This window comes from Carcharhinus amblyrhynchos, chromosome 4 (assembly GCF_965287045.1).
Source record: "Carcharhinus amblyrhynchos chromosome 4, sCarAmb.v2.hapA, whole genome shotgun sequence".
Lineage (NCBI taxonomy): Eukaryota > Metazoa > Chordata > Chondrichthyes > Carcharhiniformes > Carcharhinidae > Carcharhinus > Carcharhinus amblyrhynchos.
Window position 1 is genome coordinate 78,334,013 of NC_137327.1, and position 23,320 is coordinate 78,357,332.

At 42.5% G+C, this 23,320-nt stretch overlaps 1 protein-coding gene across 1 annotated transcript in view; it reads left to right on the plus strand.

Moving 5' to 3' along the window:
- LOC145342646 (actin-binding protein WASF3-like) overlaps window positions 1-23,320 on the plus strand; it is a 69,460-nt gene that overhangs the window by 19,117 nt on the left and 27,023 nt on the right. The window contains exons 3-5 of the mRNA XM_080188192.1: window positions 16,408-16,536; window positions 16,879-17,037; window positions 18,494-18,628. Of these exons, the coding sequence (XP_080044318.1) occupies window positions 16,905-17,037; window positions 18,494-18,628 (268 nt within the window). The 5' untranslated portion in view covers window positions 16,408-16,536; window positions 16,879-16,904. The remainder of the gene's footprint in view (window positions 1-16,407; window positions 16,537-16,878; window positions 17,038-18,493; window positions 18,629-23,320) is intronic.

The window sequence follows — 23,320 nt, forward strand, 5'->3', positions numbered from 1 at the left end:
AACCATGGTGTGGACATATCTTGCCATGGAGTACACTTCCTGTGCCAATGCCTCCACTGTGGATGCCAACCTTGCAGTGTTGTTTTGGTGCGCTGAAGTGACAGCACCATCTTCTGGGACATTGGTTGTGGGGACTGCTCCAGTTGCCCTTGCTGTCCAAGGAAGGATGATGTCATCTCCTCCTTGATGTTCACAACTCTGCCTTGGCAACTCCAACAGGTCTGGGATGACTGGACTCAGGGACACACCATCGAGCAGGGGCCCAGCATATCTTGAGGATTCTCTTGTTTGCCTGCTGCCCCCACTTCATCGTTAGTACAGGCAGGCTGTTCCTCCTCCTCAGCCAGTTTGAGGGCTGTCTTCTCAAATGGTGTGAGGGTACTGAAATCCGTCATTACTCCGGCTGGACGTTGTGGTTGAAATAGGGAGAGTGTAGTTGGGAGCGTTGACATTTAAGATGGTGATGAGGTGTGCAGGCATAGATCTTGAGTTGAAGCTGGAGTGTGAGGAGCATGGCAGCAAGTAGATGGCAACATGGTAATTGGGGGTGGGGGGGGTGCTCCTTATAATTGTTGGCAAAGGCTGGAACTGGTTGGGTGACAGATGAAGGTGGAGGTGGGAGGGATGTGAGTGGGTGTCCAAAAAAAGGCTCATTTATCCTGGCTGAGCAAGAAGATTGTTCATCTTCTTGTGGCACTGCTGCCCCATTCTCTTCTGCAGTGAGCTTGCACACACCAGAACTGCCACTGCACTCCAGGCATCCCAAGAGGTGGTGACTTTGGTGGAAGGCCTTCTCCTGTAGTGGAGGTAGAGTGCCTCCCACCAGTGTTGCACTCCCTCTGTGAATTGTAGGGCAGGTTTCCCCTGCAGTCACTGTGGAACAAGTGCTGGGGAGCTGTTTGTATGGGCTCCCCACTGATTGGCGCAATTAAGTTCAACCATGGTGGGAGAATCAGGGAGATTTTTCTCATGGCCATAAAAACTTTTGTCAATGAGGCTCAAGACATGGTCAGAAATTACGTCGGAGCATCTGCGCGATCCAGTTAGTTTTTCTCATTGGAACTCACGCTCTGCCAGATTCTGGTAATATTGCCCCTCTTATCTTTGATCCTTGCTGCAAACTGTGTCCCTAACCATTAAGTCCATCTCCCTCACTAGCAATTGTCTAAGATTGAACCGGATTGTTCACACCTTTGGTCTCTTATTTGACTTCATGCTGAGCTTCCAGCTGCATGTATGTGTTATCACTAAGACTGCTTTTTTTGTAATTCTAACGTTGCCTGACTCTTGTCCCTCTCTCAACTCATCTGCTGCTTAATCCCTCATTCTTGCCTTCATTACTTCTGTTCTTGACTATTCAGTTGTAGTGCTGACCCACCTCCCACAATTTACCCTGCATAGACCTGAGGTCATCCAAAGCTCTTTTTCTCATGTCTTTATTCACACCAAGTCCCCTATACTCACTGACCTAAATTAGCTACTGGTTAAGCAGTTGCCTCCATTTTCAAATTCTGATCCCTGTTTTCAAATCCCTCTTGTGGCCTCATCCTCCCATTTCAGTATTCTTCTCTAGCTCCACAACCTTCTGAGATATTTGCCTTCCTCTAACCCTGGCTTCCTGAGCATCACCAGTTTTAACTTGCTCCACCATTGATGGTTGTGTCTTCAGCTGCTAAGGCCCTTACACCTGCCTATCTTTCTTTCTTCCTTTGAGACTCCCTCTTAAACCTACCTGGTTGAATGAACTTTAGGCCATATGCCCTAATATTTGCTTAGGTGGCTCAGTGTCAGGTTTTATTTTATACTATTCTTGTGAAGTGCTTTGGGATGGTTTATTGTAAAAACGCATTGTGTAATTGTAATGTGGGTCGGTCTCTCTTTTCTGTGAAGTGTTGCCCAGCTTCTGCTTAGTGCCTTCAACAGCTGGTGTGACTGAAATGCAATATATGTTACACAATACAGACATTAGAGGGGTGATTTTAACCTAACCGGTCAGACAGCCTGCCTAATTTTACACTCCATTGATTTCAATAGAGAGTGAAATGGGATGGTGACAGAATGCTACATGACATTTTGCTGTCAGTTTCCAGCTGAGTGACTTGGGTTAGGAATTATTCCCTAGGTGTGCAACAACAAATGTTGAGGAAAAGTCTTCTCATAAATGCATCATTCATCTTTCACAATTAATTTACACTGAATAAGAAAACATAAAAACCATGATGAACTCTGGCCAGTAAACTGCCAGTCAGAGGGCAGTTTGATATCTGGCAAAGTAGAATGAATGTTGACATCTGCAATACCACAGCTTGGCTATGGGTGCTTTAATTGTCCCACATGGGCAGTTGATTACACCATGTGCCAGTGAGAAACCAGCCGAACATATAAATCCAAGCTCCTGCTCATTCTGACTGGCATTATTGCAGGCAAAGTTCACATATTTGCGAACCCTGCTAACATGCCAATAGGGTGACCTGGCATATATCTCTGTCAAAGCCCTAGAAGGATCAGGTAGCCATAAGATTGAGCCTCTGCCTGCTTTCCAGTGTGGTGCCTCTTCTAAGCTGCACTCCTCTGCTCCTCTCCCTTCTACTGCTCAGCTTCAGGCTGCTGCTGCTGGTCATGTTGCTCTTCTTCTGGTGTCTGGTTTAAGGCTAGTCAAGGTGCCATGCGTGGTGACGTAATTCAGAAGATGTAGAAAGTAGGCTCTCAGCAGAAGTGCTGTGACAAAACACTTTTTCACTTTTGGCTCTGTAGCTGTGAGTATTGGGTGCAAGATTTTCATGAGTGATAATCATCTGTCTCAATCTCTATTGTGTTCTAGAAAAATCCTGAAAACCTTTGACTGTGATGTTAAACTTAAAACCGTGTTGAAATATGACTCCAGTTGAGCGAACACAGGGGATTGTGCACCTCAAGTTGTATGATACACTTGTGATAAATGGTGGCTGGAGCCGGCTTCTCATTGTACTGGTACTTTTGCTGCTTTTAATTCCTCACGTCCATCCAAACCCATACAATCCTATATGTTAAAATTTCCCCAGAAGTGTTTTGAAGCAAGTTTCTTTACTTTGTCCACAGTAGAATGCTTGTTAGTAGTTCTACCATTCTTTGTCATTTGATGGCGGCACGGTAGCACAGTGATTAGCCCTGCTGCTTCACAGCTCCAGGGACCTGGGTTCGATTCCTGGTTTAGGTCACTGTCTGTGTGGAGTTTGTACATTCTCCTCATGTCTGCGTGGAATCCTCTGGCTGCTCTGGTTTCCTCCCACAGTCCAAAAATGCATGGGTTAGGTTGATTGGCCATGCTAAAGTTGTCCCTTAGTGTCCTGAGATTCATAGGTTAAAGGGATTAGTGGGTAAATATGTAGGGATAAAGGGGTAGGGCCTGGGTGGGATTGTGGTCTGTGCAGACTCGATGGGCCAAATGGCTTCTTTCTGCACTGTAGGGTTTCTATGATTCTATGAATGACATTGAAAGCTTTTTCAGATTGAGGTTCAATCTGTAGGTTGTTAATATTAATTTCACTGGCAGCATCATAGGACTTATATTAAACTCTTAGACCGCACAGCCAGGCACTGTTCCTGCATTGTTATTTCTTGAAATGAGAAAAATTCAGCAGAACTGGTCCTCTCATTGCTCAGCTAGAAAAGGCAGTGTGCACCTTGCCTATACAGGAGATTCATTCCCTAATGGGCACTGATCTCAGCCAGGCTGGACATGGATAGGTCTGTGCAATTCTTTGTAAGATACAAATGCATCTCTTCTCCTGCCACCCTTGAATTAACCATCAGAAAGTGCATGAGTAGCATTTAAGGGACAGTGGGATGTGGATAAAATAGCACTAAAGATGTTATAATAACAGATCAGAGGTGATTTTTCTGGCAGTGCATAGCAGGGACATATGTCACATTACAAAAGATAGTCTAGAATATCTGATGCATTGTATTTCCTGCCACCCACTGGAAAGGCGTAAGGAACAGTTGTGCATACACATATGGCCCGTACTGCGGTTGCCAGTGCACACACATTTCCTGCCGCCATTCCCACCAGCGGAGATTTTGACAGATGCATGGGCAATTGATTTTGAACCAATTGAATCAGGAAATGAAAATGAATTGACACTTTGTGCTTCACCCCCATTCCACTGTGGGCCGAAATAGGCACCCAGGTGCTTTGAAAGAGAAACAGCTGCATCGACAAGGGGGTTAAATCCCCTTACAAAACATCAATTAACTTGCTACAAATCATAATAAATAACGCCATGAAAATAAATAAAATAAATGGGATAATTTAAAATTCATCCATGCTATTTTCCCCCAAGTGTATTAGGAATTTGTGCAGGGTTCTCTGATACAGCATAGCTCAGTTGGTAGATAATGGGACTCTTAACCCTAGGTTCATAGTTTTTGAATTCTACTTGAGATAATAGATTTTATGCTTAAGTATTAGATTCAAATTACATTTTTATTGATTCTTATTAAAAATACACAATCAATTCTCCAGTCTCTGAGCCTTTTCACTTCTCTGATCCTTTCATTTCCCCAATCATCTCACTTCCCAAACTCCACCCCCCACCACCCCAGCCACCTCACCCACTTGCTGCCGCCTTCCCCAAGCCTCTCATTTACTGACCCTCTCAAATGCCACTTCCTTCTGTCGCTCCCTCTCACTCACCAAGAAAATGGCGACAGGATGCAAGACAAACAGCAAATGGGAGGATCAGCAGGCAGGAAGGTCAGGGAAGGAAGCGTGCGCAGGCAGTTCAGGGAAGTGGGCCATGGGATAGCTAGGGGAGTGAAGGGGTTGGGGAAGGATGCAGTGAGCAAGGGGGCTGGGACGGTGGGGGGTGGAGTTTGGGAAGTGAGATGATTGGGGAAATGAAAGGATCAGAGAAGTGAAAAGGCTCAGAGACTGGAGAATTGATTGTGTCTTTTTAATAAGAATCAATAAAAATGTAATTTGAATCTAATACTTAAACATAAAATCTATTATCTCAAGTAGAATTCAAAAACTATGAACCTAGGGTTAAGAGTCCCATTATCTACCAACTGAGCTATGCTGTATCAGAGAACCCTGCACAAATTCCTAATACACTTGGGGGAAAATAGCATGGATGAATTTTAAATTATCCCATTTATTTTATTTATTTTCATGGCGTTATTTATTATGATTTGTAGCAAGTTAATTGATGTTTTGTAAGGGGATTTAACCCCCTTGTCGATGCAGCTGTTTCTCTTTCAAAGCACCTGGGTGCCTATTTCGGCCCACAGTGGAATGGGGGTGAAGCACAAAGTGTCAATTCATTTTCATTTCCTGATTCAATTGGTTCAAAATCAATTGCCCATGCATCTGGCAAAATCTCCGCTGGTGGGAATGGCGGCAGGAAATGTGTGTGCACTGGCAACCGCAGTACGGGCCATATGTGTATGCACAACTGTTCCTTACGCCTTTCCAGTGGGTGGCAGGAAATACAATGCATCAGATATTCTAGACTATCTTTTGTAATGTGACATATGTCCCTGCTATGCACTGCCAGAAAAATCGCCTCTGATCTGTTATTATAACATCTTTAGTGCTGTTTTATCCACATCCCACTGTCCCTTTAAATGCTACTCATACACTTTCTGATGGTTAATTCAAGGGTGGCAGGAGAAGAGATGCATTTGTATCTTACAAAGAATTGCACAGACCTATCCATGTCCAGCCTGGCTGAGATCAGTGCCCATTAGGGAATGAATCTCCTGTATAGGCGAGGTGCACATTGCCCTTTCTAGCTGAGCAATGAGAGGACCAGTTCTGCTGAATTTTTCTCATTTCAAGAAATAACAATGCAGGAACAGTAGGGAGGGAAATGGGGACTGAGAGAGTCGGGGGAGTTGGTGGGTGGGGTAATTTGAAAAAGTTAGTTGTGAAAGTTATTTAGAGGATTTTTAGGCCAATTGGGTACAAGACAACCAATAGGTTTTTGATGCAAAATTATCGGTCAGGTACATAACCTCCGCTTATTATACATTTCCTTATAGGAAAGTGATTCCCGTTTAGATAGTTTTTGTTTAGCAAACTCTTTTTAGGAATACATTATGGATGCTGTGTGAGGGATAGGTGTAATTTTATCTTTAAAATGATGGGTGAAATTCTCCAGCCCCCCATGCTGGGTTTTCCCAAGGCACTTCCCATTGCCACAGGCAGGATTTTCTGGTGCTGTGAATTTGATGGTGATTTACAGTACTAACCCATGCCCTGCAGCAAGGGTTGACTTTGGTGGGACCAAAAGATCCTACCAGTGGGAAGAGCTGAGGATTCCGCCCTAGATCTTTGATCTTTGCCTTGCCAGTTTTTTCCCCCAGTCCTCCTCCTGAAGTTATTGACTTCTTTTTGACTTAAGAGGCCTTTGGGGCCTTTCCCAAATAGCCATGATCAAGTTTTATGATTGGTGGATGATGATGGCAGTGGATAATGTTCAATTTTGTCCTTATCCAATACCTGAATGGGTGCATATCCAGTAGAGGGCAATTGAAACTGATCAAGAATAAGAATCTAAGCCAATTGCCTGCTCTCTATTTGTCTTCAATAACCAATGCATTTATTTGTTTCTAAAAGTCATCAGGTAAATTGTTTTATAATCCATTCCATTTTCTTGCAGCTTTGTTTGTCTCTTCAATGAGCAGGTAGGGGCAAGTTGTCCAACTTCCAAATGCTTTTACTGAATCAGAAGTGCTTTGAATTCATGACACATTTTCAGACAGGTCTTTGGTCCACTATGGATAATTGTCGTGTTTAACCGTCTTCTTGACTCAAATCTTAATGGCCTAGCTGCTTCATAGGATCTGCAGTGCTGAAGGAGGCCATTCAGCCCTTCGTATCTGCACTGACCACAATCCCACCCAGGCCCTATCCTCATAACCCCATGCATTTACCCTAGTTAGTTTCTCTGAAAATAAGGGGCAATTTAGTATGCCCAATCCACCTAACCTGCACATCTTCGGACTGCGGAAGGAAATCAGACCACCCAGAGAAAACCCATACAGACATGGGAAGAATGTGCAGACTCCACACAGATGGTATTCCAAGCTGCGAATTGAACCTAGGTCCATGGCATTGTGAGGCAGCAGTGCTAAGTGCTTGATATATTTATGACTTTTTGCATGAAGAAGAACTCAGTAATATCTGACCTGAAATTATGATTTATTTGTTTGAACTAATGTCCTACAGTTTAATATGCGGTATTATTAGGTGTTACATTGTGAAATAAGAGTTCATCTTTTGATTGCTTTCTGAGTTGAAAAGCCCAAGTTTATCCAGTATTTCCGAATAGCAGAGATCCCTGATCTTAGTAATCAATTTCAAGGCTCCAGTGCATGAGTGTGTCTCTTAATTATTGGCAACTCAAAATGAGACTCATAGGGGGCGATCTCACCAAAAAAATTCTAAGGGCCAAACGAGTGTGAAAATGGGAGAGAATTATGCTTTTGTTTTGGGTGTGATACCCCCTGCTACTGCGGGGTTTGTAAAAGGGCTTTGGAGGCAGAAGTCCCTTCATCAAAATCCTTTTATTTACAATTCCAACAGCAGTACAAAGTGCTTTCAGATAGCAGTCTACCTTCGGAAGTCCCAGAGGAACTGACGTTCCTGTTCAAATACAAGGAAAAGATTCCCTAATTGGCCCATAAATTGACTCCTTAATCAGGGAGTTCATAATCCAACAGGACAACCTCAATGCCTTGATTACAGGGCTCTGCAGCTGAAACCCCTATTGTCCATGGACTGGTCAACCATTGTTGCAGGATGCCAGCGTTTGGACAAACTATATTAAACCTTGTTTATACCCTCTCTGATTTATAATCTACGGTTTTGGCCCTGTAGTTCAATGTCACTATTAGCTTTGTTGATTGTTACTTTGCATTTCTTGAACATATTTGGCATTGAGTTTACACAGGCTCTTAGGTCTGTTGGCTTCATCTTTGGGTATTGTGACACTATTCAGTAAGTACATGTATCATCTATTTTTCCTTTCTATGTGTGGCACTTTATATTTCATTTAAATTTTCACCTGATGTTACCCTGCCCATGAATATAGTTTATTCAACTCATCTTTTAATTTCTAACTTGGTATCATCCGCAAACTTGATCACTTTGCATTGACTTTCTGAATCCATATTACGTTTGAAACAGTAGTGGCCCCACCAGTGAATACTGAAGTCAGGCACTCACTAATTTCCCACACCTACTGAGATAAATTCTAACAAGTCCTCATTTCCAGCCCAATAGTCAGTTTGTTATCCATTTCATCGGCACAGTTTTGACTTGAACTTGCCATTTAGTCTTGGGTCACTTGAAAGCAATAATTTGAGCTCAGTGTTCAGTTGATGCTTACAAATTGCTTTCACAATTCAGAGCACCACAAATTGGATTACTGCAGGCAGCCATTAATCTGTATCTCTTTCACCAAAGTGAGTGTTGATGCCACTGTGTCAATCACTGAGTTGGAGGAGGGTAGGACTTCTGGCAGCATTTAAAGCAAACCTCTTGCTTTACAGCAAGTCTGTTTATTTAGTAAACAACAGCGTTTATTTAAACAGCACATTACACCAAATGGCCATTTTGCTGAATAGTGTCTATTTAAATAGAGTCTCTCTGAACTATAGCAGCCTGAACCCATAACTGAAGCTATAGCAAAGTCTCCCAGTAAAAGAAAAATATTTCTCAAACAAGATGAAATGAGGGAAGATAGTTGCATATAACAAATGACGTGCATAAGTTCACTCACAGCTACAAACAGTGATTGATGGGGGTGGGCTGTGGTTTACTCGGTCATCTCCATTCCTGTTGGGGCTAATGGGTCCTGATATTTACGGAGTCATGACATGGAGATGCCAGCGTTGGACTCGGGTAAATACAGTAAGAAGTCTCACAACACCAGGTTAAAATCCAACAGGTTTATTTGGTAGCAAAACCACCTGGCTTTCAGGGCTCTGCCTCTTTGTCCGGTAAGTCTAGGAGGAGCAGTGCTCTGGAAGCCAGTTGGTTTTGCAACCAGATAAATCTGTTGGACTTTAACCTGGTGTTGTGAGACTTCTTACTATATTTACGGAATGGTAGGGAGGGAATAATGACACTTTTTTGCAAGGTAAAGGGGAACACAGGAAATTGAGTACTGCTATATTTAATGGCAGCATTTCAGATTGATTTTTTAAAAATTCTACTTCCCACCGGGCAGCTCGGAAGGTTGACTGGATGGGAAATCCAGCTTGGGAAATCTGGGGAAGGGATGGTTCCCTGAGGATGGTCATTGAGCATAGTGAGGTGGGCTAAAGGGGCTGGCAGTTCATGGGGGTGGGGGGGGGGACAGTCAGTATGTGGGGGGAGGTAAAGGTTGTGGCTAATAGGGAGTTTTGGACTGGCGGTTAGGAGCGAGGCTTGGGATCTCAGGTCTGGAGAGGGTGAAGTTGTCAGTTGGTGAGTCAGATGATTGTGGCAGCAGATTTGCTTGAGGATTCGGAGAAAGCATTTCTGCACCTCCTGGCATGTACCCAATCCTGCCATGATTAAAATGGATGCAGGTGCATTTTATACATTTTCCGAATTATCACTTGCCCACCATCCCCTGAAATGACTTCAGTGAGGCCATTGAAGTTGGCCTCTTGGAATATGAACTCCCTGATTGAGCTTATTATTGCCTGCCCAATCGGGGAATCTTTCCTGTATATATAACCAGGAGTGTCAGGCATTCTGGATGCTGACACAGAACCTGTAGCACTCTATGAATTACAATGGAGTTTGTAAAAAACACCAACTGTTCTGCAGCCATTGGCCATTCATAGGCTGGATATGGGAATTCCACTCTTCTGGATCAGCAAATCTCGCTTTAGGGAACTGCTGGCCAATCACACGTGGCAGCTCTCCAGCACTTTGGGACAGTGGTATACAGGGTTGGACCAGGATTTGGCAAATGTCTGAGGGTCTTGCAGGATGCCAAGTATTAGCAGACTCCATCTGGGATTTCACAGGTCAATGGGAGCAGTGGAAAACCTGGGAGCATATAATGCCTTTGGTGAGGGAGGAGGGGGAAACATGGTGTGGTGGTCCCTCCAATGGTCATAGGGATCCGTTAGAACACCATTGCCACCAGCAGCCCATGAGGGAAACTTGTTGGTTTGGTGTGGGCTATTCCCATCGATGCTTAAATCCTGACTTAAGGGATACAATTGGCCTACTGGTGGGTGGGCTACCCAGAACCAACCTGCCAGTGGTATAATTGTGACAGGTGCAGGTAAAATCTGGTCAATTGCTCTTTCAATTAAGGAACAAGACTGTAGCCAATGTTTGTGGTAGAATTGCTGTTAATAATGTTACAAATAATTTAAATTTTCAGGTTGTATTCACTCTTAAATTTGGGATAAAGAAAGAAGCAATTGCTTGCAAATGAATTTTGTTTGGGTCTGTCATAAAAGCTGAATGCCTGCTCTGAAAAAAATTTTGGGTTTGATAAGAAAATTAATTTCAGAAAGACAAATAAAATATCTTTAATGAATGAGTGCTTCCACAATGTGCCACATCTCATTAGCTGTATTGTCAGTGTGTCTTCCCCATGGAATCTTGCTCAGTTTCCTGTATGTGACTCAGGAATCTCAAAAGTGCACTGTGTACTGATACTGTCCGCTGGTACAGGGGGAAGATTAAACACTGCCTGTGATGAACTGCTTAGTCTGATTATGTCGTCTTCTGACTTCATGTCCCTTTAAAGCAAGGCTGCTTGCTTGTGATTAGAAGAAGAAACCAATGATGATTTTCTCCTCCTTAACTCGGTGACAGTAAGGTGAGTTGCGATGACTCCCATCATTGGTCCAGCAAACTCCCTACAGATTGGTAAATCGAAGCCAATGATTTCCTGATCTGAATGCTGCAGCTGCTGACTAAATGGAGACACTCAAACATCAAGGTGTGCGTTTCTGTTTGTCTTAGTGCTCTAACCCAATTTGGCGGAATTCCTACATTTTTATGTATATGTGACATGAAGCCCTCAAAGTCATAAAATGTTGATTTCTTCTGATGCTAATGGTGCACTCCGACTGACAGAGATGCTATATTGTGTTTGTTGGGGAGAGTTGGTGACTGGGGCAGATGTTGCGCTGTAGAAGCAGCTGTTCACCGCCCTAATTGTTAATGCTCCGTTGAAGATGCAGAGTTCTGCAGCTCCTGTAGATGTGGAATTGTGTATAACCACTGAAGTGTGTGATATCTGTGTGCAGCCTGTACACATGGTGAATTGTTGTCCTCCCTCTGCAGATCATTAGGAGCATGTGCAGGGCTCTGAGAAAAGACAAACATTTTAAAATTAAACTTCTGATTGCAGAGGGTCAGATCACCAAACTCATTTAAACAAGAAGGGCAGTTATTAGATTTATGAGTGACAAGCATTCAAAGAAACTATATTTTAAGTCCAAATAATTTTGTTACCTCTATTGAGTGGCATTTTTAACAAGTTTGAAATGTTAAAAATTATGACGACATACAACAGTTGTTCCTTTTGTTTGATGCATTGGAACAACCCTTGGGATAAGAGGAGGATTTTCTATCAAATTTCAAAACCTATCGAAACATCTGTGGTAGCTGATGGCTTTGTAAATACTGGACTTCACTTATTGAGCAACTCCCTTTTCTTTCTGATCTAAAAAAAATGCACGAAGACCTGGAAGGAACAGAACATTTCCACTGCTCAAGCCTTGCGCAGAGAAAGGATTTTGATCTGTATGATGCACAAGGTTTAAGCGGTGTTTATCTGCACACAAATTTCAAGATCCGTACAACTCCTTTAAATGTTTCTTTGTGACACAAAGGAATCAATGTGGATATACTTACAAAAAGATGTAAAATTTGTATTAATGCATTGTGGACATACATCAGAAAGGCATTGTTTCATGTGCAAATGGTCTTTTCATATTGTGCTCAGGATTAAATCGACCGCATTTGAAATGCAGTCCAAACAACATATATCCTATAACATCCTATGAAATGCCTGGGACTGGCTGACGTTCACACTGATGAGAGCAGAAGTCTGACCCACAACTAGTTCAGGTTACCTGCAGCATAATATCACTGAGGCAGCCTTCTGTTCAAGTTGGTCACTTTCCGACCAACCTTTCTTCCACTGAGTGAGGTTGGGGCTCTGGAGAAGAGTGTTTAGTGGGATATCTGTAACCACAAAATGCTGTTTGCACTTTTTAATGTAATGGTATTATCATTGTTGGAGGTTCAATAGAAAGAAACTTGTTCCCTATACCTCTGAACTCTGTTCCTGCAACCCTCGAAAATCTAGGGCCGCTATGGGAATTGGATCAGCCGAGGGGCAGACCATGGAAAGGCCCATTGACGTTGGGTGGGATTTTATGGTTTCGGAATAAGCAAGGCCATAAAATCCCGCCCTGGGTCTTTGGCACTACCAGAAGAAGCCTCAGATACATAGACATTAGATATAAGGGTCTCATCAAAGACCCCATAAAAATTTCTCTTGTTGCTGGATGTAGTGCAGGTCATGATCACTTTGGTGAAGGTTTCTACTTTTTAGTATTTATAATAAAATTTAAACAGTTTGTTTTAAAGAGTTTCCAAAAATTCAGGATTTTTTTTTCAGGTTCTGCACTAAATATTCTGACTATCTCTCTTAGGTTATTAACTCATCTGTTGACCCACAGTGTCATAAAATCATAGAATCATAGGGTTATACAGTAGAAAAAGAGACCCCTTGGCCCATCGTGTGTGTGCTGACCATCAAGCACCTATCTATTCTAATCCTTTTGATTGAGAAATAGGGATGCAGGATATAGGAGCAGGGATAGGCTATTCAGACTGACAAGCCTGCTCTGCTATTCAGACAGATCACGGCTAAGCATTTATTGCCATTTACGCCCACTATTCCCTTACGCCTTGATATTTTTAGTATCCAGATGTCTTTTAATTTCTGCATTGAACATGCTTAATGATTGAACTTCCAAAGCCCTCTGGTGTAGAGAATTCCAAAGATTCAGCACCCCTTTGAATAATGAAATTCCTTCTCACCTCAGTCTTAAACTGCCTGCCGCTCCTCCTGAGACTGTGGCTGTAGATTCTCCAACCAGACATCCTGTTCCCAACTACCCTGTTACACCCTGTAATAGTTTCTAAGTTTCAACGAAACCACCTGTCATTCTTTGGAGGTCTGGAGGATACAGGCCAAATTTCCTCAATCTCCCCTTATAAAACCCTGACATCCCAGGGGTTAGTCTGATGAATCTACATTACATTTTCTCTGTGGCAAACATATCTTTTCTTAGATAAGAAGACAAAAACTGTACTCTAGTTGCTGTCTCACCCAATACAATTACAGCAAGAGATCTTGACTCCTGTACTCAAATCCCCTTGTTATGAAGGCCAACATATTATTTGCCTGCCTAATTGCTTGCTGCACTTGCAAACTTAGTGACACATGAACAAGGACACCGAGGTCCCTTTGAGCATCAATGCTTCCCAACCTCTCAATATTTAAGAAATATTCTGCCTTTCTGTTTTTGTTGCCAAAGTAGTTGACGTCACACTTGTTCACTTTTATATTCCATCTGCCATATTCTTGCCCATTCTCTGGCCTGTCCAAATCCCTTTGCATACTCCACACAATTCACCTTCCCACCTAGTTTTGTGCTGTCAGCAAATTTGGAACTATTACATTTTGTCCCCACATCCAAGTCATTTATATATAGATTGTGAGCAGCTGTGGACCTAGCACTGATCATAGTGGTACCCCACTAGTAACAGCTTGCCATCCCAAGAATGACACATTTATTCGTACTCTGTTTTCTGTCTGTTATCTAATTCCCAAAGCATTGCAGTATTTCACACCCTCATTCAATGTACATTAACTCTGTTTACGAACCTGTGTGGGACCTTATTGAAGGTCTTCTGAAAATACGAATGCACCACATCCACTGGTACTCCTTTATGCTACAAGTAATCTTCAAATAACACCAACAGGTTTTCCAAATATGATTTCTCTTTCATAAATTCATATTGACTCTTCCTAATCATATCATTATTTTCTAAGTGTCCAGTTATCACATCTTTTATAATAGATTCTAACATTTTTCCAACTACTGGCATCATATTAGCAGGTCTATAGTTCTAGGTTTCTTTTCTCTCTCCATTCTTAAATAATGGGGTTACTTTTGCTACTTTGCAGGCTGCAACAATCAATAGAATTTTGAAAGATAACCACCAATGCATTCACTATCTCTATAGCCATCTCCTTTAGCACTTGGGGATGTGGCTCATCTGAAGCTTTACCAACCTTCAATGCAATTAACAAAGTGGTAGTACTCAAAAATTAATACTATTTTCTTTCACTTTCTCATTTTTGTAAGTCCCTTGGTTCCTTAATATTTCTGGGTGATTTTCTATATCTTCCTCCATAAAGACAGACATAACTTTAGTTTTTCTGCCATTTCCCTATTTTCTATTATTGCTTGTTAATTTTCCTGTTTGTGCGTGTAATGGACCCGTATTTGCTCTTGGAAATCTTTTCCTTTTCACATACGGTAGGTACGGTAGTACAGTGGTTAGCACTGCTGCTCCACAGCTCCAGGGACCTGGGTTTGATTCCTGGCTCGGGTCACTGTCTGTGTGGACTTTGCACATTCTCCTTGTGTCTGTGGGGGTTTCCTCCCACAGTCCAAAGACGTGCGGGTTAGGTTGATTGGCCATGCTAAGAAATTGCCCCTTAGTGCCCTGGGATGCGTAGGTTAGAGGGATTAGTGGGTATGAAATGTAGGGATATGGGGGTAGGGCTTGGGTGGGATTGTGTTTGGTGCAGACTCGATGGGCCGAAGGGCCTGTTTCTGCACTGTAGGGTTCTATGATTCTATACCAAAAGAAGTTTTTAACATTCTGCCTTTGTTGTCCAATAGCTTACATTCATGTTCTCTTTACCCTTCTTCTTATTAGTTTCTCAGTCATTCTTTACTGGATTTCGAATTGTTTCCAATCCTCAGGCTTGCCACTTTTTCCTGGCAGGGGTTATGTCACTGGACTAGTAATTGAAAGGCTTAACTAACTAACTTAACAAAACTAACACACAATCCCATTATCGCAGTTTGAGATTTTGGCCTGATTGTTCACCCGGATGGTGAGATTCCCAATGGCAGAAACTGGATTCCAGAAATCCTCGCCCCAGACTTTGTCCCCAACATTTTCACAGAAAGGAAAATGGGTCAGGTTGTAGTTGCATGTCTGTGGTTCAGGGAGGCAACTACACACCCAAAAGTGCAACTGCCTTCAATCAGAATCAATTTTTGTTATGCCCAGAACATTACTTGAACATTTTAGGCCTATCAGGACAAGATCTTTAGTGGGGTTCTTTCCAGATGTAGGGTACACTACTGGAAATGTAGGGTACCTATTTAGATACACTCCTGGGACAGCATTAGGAGAAGTGAGTTGTTCTTTGGGATTGTTCAAAATATTCATGAATGTACATAAAAAGTGGATAAACTCTTTGGAACTGTCAAGTTCATTGGAATTTTCTAGGAGCAGTCAAGGTATTTAATTCTCCAATCCTTTTAAACATTTTAAAGAACTATTTGCAGCTTTAAAAAAAAAGTGCTTGCTATTTGATTCTGTCTAGAAGTTAACATTATAGCATTAGTGCTGAATAACTGGCTTTACAAACTCTGCTTACTACAGTGGGCTGCCTGTCAGTTCACAGTTTGGTTGACAATTCCAAGTGCCGAAAAGTATTTGAAGTGGGACTATGACTACAAATATTTGTTGTTATAATGGATTAAGTGAATGAAAAATTTTAAATGGAGTGAATGGGTTTTTTTTAATCAACAAAAGATTTTTTAAAAATTGTGAATTCACCAATAGACACTTAGGACTTGACTTTATTTCCTCTCAGCTAAGATCTGCCTATGGTGAATACTCTGTGAGTTGTCATGCAGCGTGTAAGGACAGCGGGTAGTGGGTAGGAGGCATAGATTTACAAGAGTTCACTCTGTCATCACTGAGGCTATAAATGGCCATGTGAGGTGAGTCAGGGCATAGATTAACATGGAAGGTATGAGGAAACATGGGGGGAATTAGTTGGCAGATAGAACAAAGTGCTGGGTCATTGAGATGGCCTTTTGCCTAGCCCACCTCCCCACCTCGCAGGCAGTGGGCCTGTCTCTCATTACACCCCACGTACTTGCCCCAAAATGAACATCTGACTATCTGGTGCAATTCTTCCCGTGTCGTGTTTATGAAGCAGGGAATTCTCCTGACCTGGAAGTGAAAATTCGGACCTTTGAATTCGGTTTTAAAAACCTAGAAAAATTGTGGTCATAGTTGTCATAAAAACACAATTCATTCACTGATATTAATTGAAGCTTTTATTTATTCAGTTGCAGAATGTGGACAACGCCAGCAAGGTCAACATTTACTGCCCATCTCTAGTTTCTTAGCAGAGTGACTTACTGACCCATTTTAGCGAGCACACTGCAGTGAGTCTGGAGTCACATATAAGCCGACAGGTAAGGGCAGCAGATTTCCTTTTTGAATAGACATTAATGAACTAGATAGGGCTTCACAACAATGTGGTAATTACATAGCCAGCATTACAAATAATATTTTATTCTGGATTTATTTATCAATTGAATTTTTAATTTCCTGTGTGTGAGTTGGAATTTGAACTCAGTCTCTGGATCATTAGTCTCAGATTCTGGATTATTCACCTGCTATCATGTTTACTTTGTTACTATTCACTATTTGCAAATAGAGGAACATCAGAGAGTAATATTGTTAGTTTAAAAAGTGATTGCTTTTACAAAATCCTTGCCATGCCTAGGTTTCTTATGTAACATGCTCTGTTTCAGGGATTTGATGTTGATCTGAATTAAAGATGCCACTCATCAAGCGGATCATTGAACCACGGCATTTGTGTCATGGGGCTTTACCAGAGGGTGTCACCAGTGAGTTGGAATGTGTGACAAACAGCACATTAGCTGCCATTATAAAGCAGCTTGGCAGTCTCAGTACGTACCTTCATATTTAATCTGCTTTCTGTTATTATTCCTGCCAAGATTTACCGTTTGTGCTGAAAAAATGTATTTCTGATCATGGAAGCCATTTGTTCCCTTGTGGTTGCAAAGGGCTTGGATCCCATGGGATTTTGATAACCTCAACTCATTTCCAAGTAAGCATGGGATCATGTGACACTGTATAGAAGCTGGAAATACCATAATGATGCAGTAGCATATCCTCTTCTAGGGCTGAAGTTAAATCAGCTGGCTGGAAGTTGGAAATTTCACCATATAAATATAATGGGCAGAATTTTCCCATCTCAGACTAAGTCCCATTTGGGGATGGGGTGGGGTGGGGGGGAGGTTGGGGAAGGGAGTGTTTGCCACTTCAGAAGTCAATGGGAAACCATGCCTTATATTCCAGCACCAATCTCATTAATCATGCATCCAGGGGTTTAGTGCTGTGTTCCATGGCAGGGTGGGCTTGATGGCATGTGTCATCATATCTGGGTGCCATTTTGAAAAGGTGCCCAACGTCATGGACCTACCATTGAAAAAAGATGAAAGTCCCAAAGAAAGAATCTCCAGGAACACTTGAAATATCCACCTGATAGATGCTCTTCCCATCCACTGCTGTGGTGTTCCGAGTTCCACGGTTGCTGGTGGCCTCCATCCCAAACACCAGAGGCAGTCCCAGGCATTCTTCAACTAAGTTGCGATTTCTGCACACCATGTTCCAAACATATTCTGGACTAGCGAGTTTTTCTGCTGGCACGGCAGAGAATTGAAAGTGGGAGGGGGAAGATTCCAGTCAGGTCTTCATCTGCATTCCATTAGCAGGATGTAAATCAGCTTCACACTGGCCACTAGCGGGTTTCCTGATCCACCATGGCGGGCACCAGCTGAAGATCCTGTGGGAAATTCATGCCAGCATAAAACCTATTTCTTGAATTTCTACTGAATCCCCCCACCCTGCTGGAGACAGCGATGGACAATGTCACAATGGTGCTCATGTAACTCATGCAAGCATGAAAGGAAATGAGAAAGGAGAAGGCCAGAAACCTCTCTGCTCTGGATTTCAAGGTGGAATTTTACCGACATGCCTGCCCCAATTCCGGGGGTGGACGAGGCTTAGAAAACGGCATTCTTTGTCAGCCTCGGCTGTGATTGTATGAACCTCAGGCAGACATGCTGGTAAGATTCTGCATAAAATGTGCTTTGTTATTCTGTCACATCCGATGAATTTAAACAATTGTCCACAGCAACTTGGCACACAAAATCTTGCCACGTAAACTGCACTGGTATCTTACAGGCATTAACAAGGACAACTGATATTTATATTTTTTGTCACCTTCAATTTCTCCTCTGCATGCAGCTTGCAATTAAAAATTGTCTGTTTCTTCATTATATTGAGAATGCTTAGAATAGACTGTGGTTCCAACTGATACACTTGTCTCCTTCCTCACAGGTAGACATGCTGAAGATATATTTGGAGAGCTTTTTAATGAAGCTAACAATTTCTGTATGCGAGTTAATTCTCTGCAGGAGAGAATTGATTGCCTGGCGATTAAAGTCACCCAACTGGATTCTACTGTGGAGGAAGGTCAGTGAAGTGGACAAGAGGATTGCAGACCAGGATAAACTGATGAGCAGTTGCATTGTATTGTGCTGGGAGGGTTTTCTGCAATTTGTATGTATTGGTGAAGAGAAATTAGCCAGTTAGAGGACACACAACCAAAAAGCATGATGTGTAACAAAAGGAGTCCTGAAAATATAATCGCACAAACACGAATATAATGAAAGGAGGCCTATGTGCATCCTAGGCCTCAAATATTCTCACTGCAAATTAGTACAATTCCCAGCCCTTTCAGAACAAATCACTTAGAGGGATTTTACGGCCTCGAGCGAGATTGGAAAATCCTGCCCAAGGTCAACAGACGTTTTTGTTGTCTGCCCTCGCCTGCTCCTATTCTGTGGCGGGTGAGGTGGTAGAATCCTAATAACAGAGTTTGTTTATAAACTTTTATTGTTGCTTTTTCAGAGATGGGTTTGGATGAAGAAGCTTCTTTTCCCATTTGATTTCAGTTTTACAAAATACTCTAACCCTCTTGTCATCTTACTGAATAGTTTTAGTTAAACAGAGTGACTAAAGAACTTCAAGAACACGTATAAAGAACTAGTCACAACAAATTGGCAGGTAGAACCTATGTAGACATCTGCACTGATTATGCCTATGGCTAACTTGCAAGTTCATAGACAGGTCATGCTTGGTTTCTTAAAATGACAGTTGTTGCTACATTCTTAGGAGATGTGATCGAATCATTTTTTTAACTCAATCACAGCTTGTTACTTACTCCTGCTGTACTGGCTTTGGGGATCAGTTATTGGAGCAATTATTACTATGGCAGATTTGTGAATGTGCTCTTTACACACGTGTGTACATCTCTGCTATATATAATGAATGGCAAAAACTCTCCCCAGAATTTCATATACCTGTCACTTCTTTGTCAGTAGATAAAATGTTGGGTGAGATTTTCTGGCCTCCCCCCAGCGTTTCTCTTGGTGGTGGGAGGCAATGTGGCATTTGCTGGTGGCGGGATTTGCTGGATCACAACACTACCACTGGGACTTTCCATTGAAGCCCCTCTCATGCTGCCTGGAAACCTGTTTGCAGGAGGTGTGCCGCCAGCGGGACCAGGAAATCCAGCCAGAGAGTTTTAGCCATTATCTGCAGAAGTGTAATAGTTTTATTATGGGACTAAAGATTCAAATCTCTCTCTGGCAAGCTATGAACTGGCATTTCTATGAAGGCTTTTGTGCGCCAACATCAAAATAAATGAAACCTGTGTGTGTCTCGCCTATATATGGTTTTAAAACCTGGGAAAGCCACTTGGGTGGCACGATGGCATAATGGTTAGCACTGCTGCCTCACAGCACGAGGGACCTGGGTTCATTTCCTGTCTGGGGTTGCTGTCTGTGCAGTCTGCATGTTCTCCCCATGTCTAAGTAGGTTTTCTCCAGATGCTGTGGTTTCCTCCCACAGTCCGAAAGACATGCAAATTAGATGCATTGGCCATGCTAACTTCTCCCTCAATGTACCAAACAGGTGCCGGAGTGTGGCAACTTGGGGATTTTCACGGTAAATTCATTGCAGTGTTAATGTAAGCCTACTTGTGATACTAATAAATAAAAAACTTTAAAAGGATGTACAAACGATGGAAATCTTAGTGGTTCAAGGAGACATACTTCCGCCATCTTCCATATCCATTAAGACAAGGTTCAGAAATTCTGCAAGTTGTTTGCCATATTGATGATTATGAAGTTAACTTTTAGGACTGTGAACTGTGGAAACCAAAAGGAATGAAACTTGCTAAAATGCATTGAGTTTGTTTATTTCTAGTAGTATTTAACAACATTGATGAGGTTTCTAAATGAAAATGATATTGTCTCATTTGTTAATTTTGAAAATGTCTCTCAGGTGAAAAGTCAAAGGCTCTTTTGCTCTTTTCAAATCTTACTGTGGTTTATTTCTGTTTTTGTTGTCTCCTGTTCTGCAATCCCCCAAGGCTGAGCTTCAAATCCCCATACTTTGTGATGAAATCTATATAAGCTTTTGATAATTCATCCAGGAAGATGAATGACAGCCTGAATTTACGTAGGACCTTTAGTGCAGCAAAGTGCAATGCAGAGGTAAAATCAGATAAAAACTGAGTTCAAAGCTATTTTGAGGTTTCCTCCTTCCTAAGAAGGAGCAATGTGCATGTTTATGGCATCTTTAATGAAAAAGAAAATTCAAAGGCACTTAACAGAAATTGAATCAAAAATTTGTACCAAGTCAACGAAAAGAAAATGAGTCAAAGCCTTTTGGGAGGGTTTTTAGGAGAGCGGAATAAAAAGAAGGAACAGTTTAGGATCTATGCAGCTGACAATAAGGTAATTAAAAGGAAAGGTGATCCATTGAGGCCAGATTCTGAAGAAAACAGAATTCTAAAGACGTTTTAAGGCTTGAGGAGGTAACAGGTTATAGGGTGAAGCCATGAGGGATTCAAACATGTGGATGAGAATTATAAATTGAAGACATTGGGCTTCTGGGATCCAAAGAAGCACAGCACAGGGTGATGGGCCAAAGAGACTTAGTGCAGGGTAGGATATATGTAGCAATTTTGGACAATTGAAATTTATGATGCATAATGTATGTGCGACAGGCTTGGAGGATATTGGAATAATTGGGTTTAGATTTGATATTGACCTGGATGACTGTTCCAGCAGCATATGGGCTGATGCTGGAGTGGAGGTAGATGTTATGATGCAGTGAATATGGGGTAAAATATCTACCAATACGTTGAAAAAGATGCTGAGGTTCACCTGAGTAGCTGGGGAAAAGGGATAGAATCAGTGTCGAGAGCATGGGGTTTTGTGCTAGGGGTCGTTCAGTCTCCTCACAGTTTTAACTGGAGGAGATTGTTACCCAAGAATGACTATCACAAAGCTGTCTGACGGCACAAACATGTTGCAGGAGTCAAGAGAAGTGGTGAAGAGGTAGAGGTTAGTTTCATCAGCATTCATACAGAAACTATTGCAAGAGTAAAATTTGGCTGAGCTTCATGCAGAAATTAGGGTGTGCTTCTTGCAAAAAGTAGTAGAAATATTAACCCCTCTCCCAGAAAGTCTGAGGATCTGGAATAATTGAACCTTTCAAGATTGAAATTGAAGCTTTTAGTTTGGTATGGTATTAAAGGATATGGATGAAAGATGGGTTCAGGTACAGATCAGCCATGATCTAACTGAATCAGTGCAGAAGGTGGCCACTTGGCCCATTGAGCCACCATCAACAACAATCCCACACGGGCTGTATTCCTGTAACCCCATGTATTTAGCCTGCTAATCCTCCTGACACTAAGGGTCAATTTAGCATGGACAATCAACCTAACCCACTCATCTTTGGATTGTGGAAGGAAACTGGAGTACCTGGAGGAAACCCACACAGAACAGGGCGAATGTGCGAACTCCACACAAAAAGTCATACGCAGAAGGGTGAACTAGGCTTGAGGGGCCCAATGCCTTCCTCTTGTTCCTACTCTGTGTTCCTACTTTACATTGCTATGTTGTTGGGAACTGATAATATTGGCTGCACAGTGTCACTGACTGTGTTAAATGTTGATAGTTGCAGCAGGTGTTTTACAGTCACTTTGTCGTAGGCCACATATGAACGTAATACCCTGCCTGAAAACCACTCTGGATTGCTGTAACATGTTGCACCAGAGAGGGGTGAGCCACAGATGTCCTGCACTGCAGGGCTTGGCTTTTCATCCTGGTTTGTCATCTTGGTTTGTCGGTTCAAAAGCAGTTCTCTACAGCCAGCCAGGCCTCCTCCAGTGACTGTGAAAGTGAATTTGCCCTCAGCAATGCTTGCTCCCCCGCCCCCACCAAGTGATGTGTTGTACTAATGAGTAATACCCTGTAGGTCTCTCTACCCTCATACTTGAGCTTGCAAAATCATTGATGCCTACACACACTCCCCCACAGATTTCTAACTTAAGGATATTAATTCTGCTGGAACGGATTTGCTCTTCAGCTAAAAGAAACAGTATTTAAAATTAACCCTGTGTGAGGTGGATTGTTTTACCATAAACCTAAAGTTTAATTGTATCTTTGTGGGGTTTACTAATGAGCTCACTATTTTACCCTGCACTTTAACCCTGTTGACTTTGCTATGTTAGTATAGACTTGGTTTGCTTGGGTGTTACTTACATGTTTGTATGTATGATATTTAAATAAGACCCTACTGCCCAGTCTTGTTGGCTTTGTTACTCAATACAGGGCCTCCCTGCATCATCCCTGTGCCCCTGTTAACATCATAGCCCAGGGGAGGGTGGGAGTGGAGGGGTGGGGGGTGTGATTCTCCCAAAAGTGCTGAATTGGCAAGAAAATTGGGCTAATTCCCGACTGCTTCTTCAATTCAACTTCAGACCCGAATCTCCCACACTCAGTGCAATGCAGAGATCACAATCGTGATTCACACTAAAAGCTCGGGGGCAGGGTGGGGGGTGCCTGTTCACGCTCGAGGCTGACAGCTCTGGAACTGTGCGCATGTGCAGCGGCCCCGATCTGCCTGTCTCCTGTTTGCTGGCCAGCTCAATCGCTGGCCAGCCCGGGACCCTCACAGAGACCCCCACATCCCCCTCCCTCTATGGACTGATCGTGGCCCTGCAAGCATTCCCGGGCCAGTCCCAACCACTCCCTCTGCCCTGCTGGTGGGCAGTGCCAAGGTGCCCCCTGGGCATGGACACTTTGC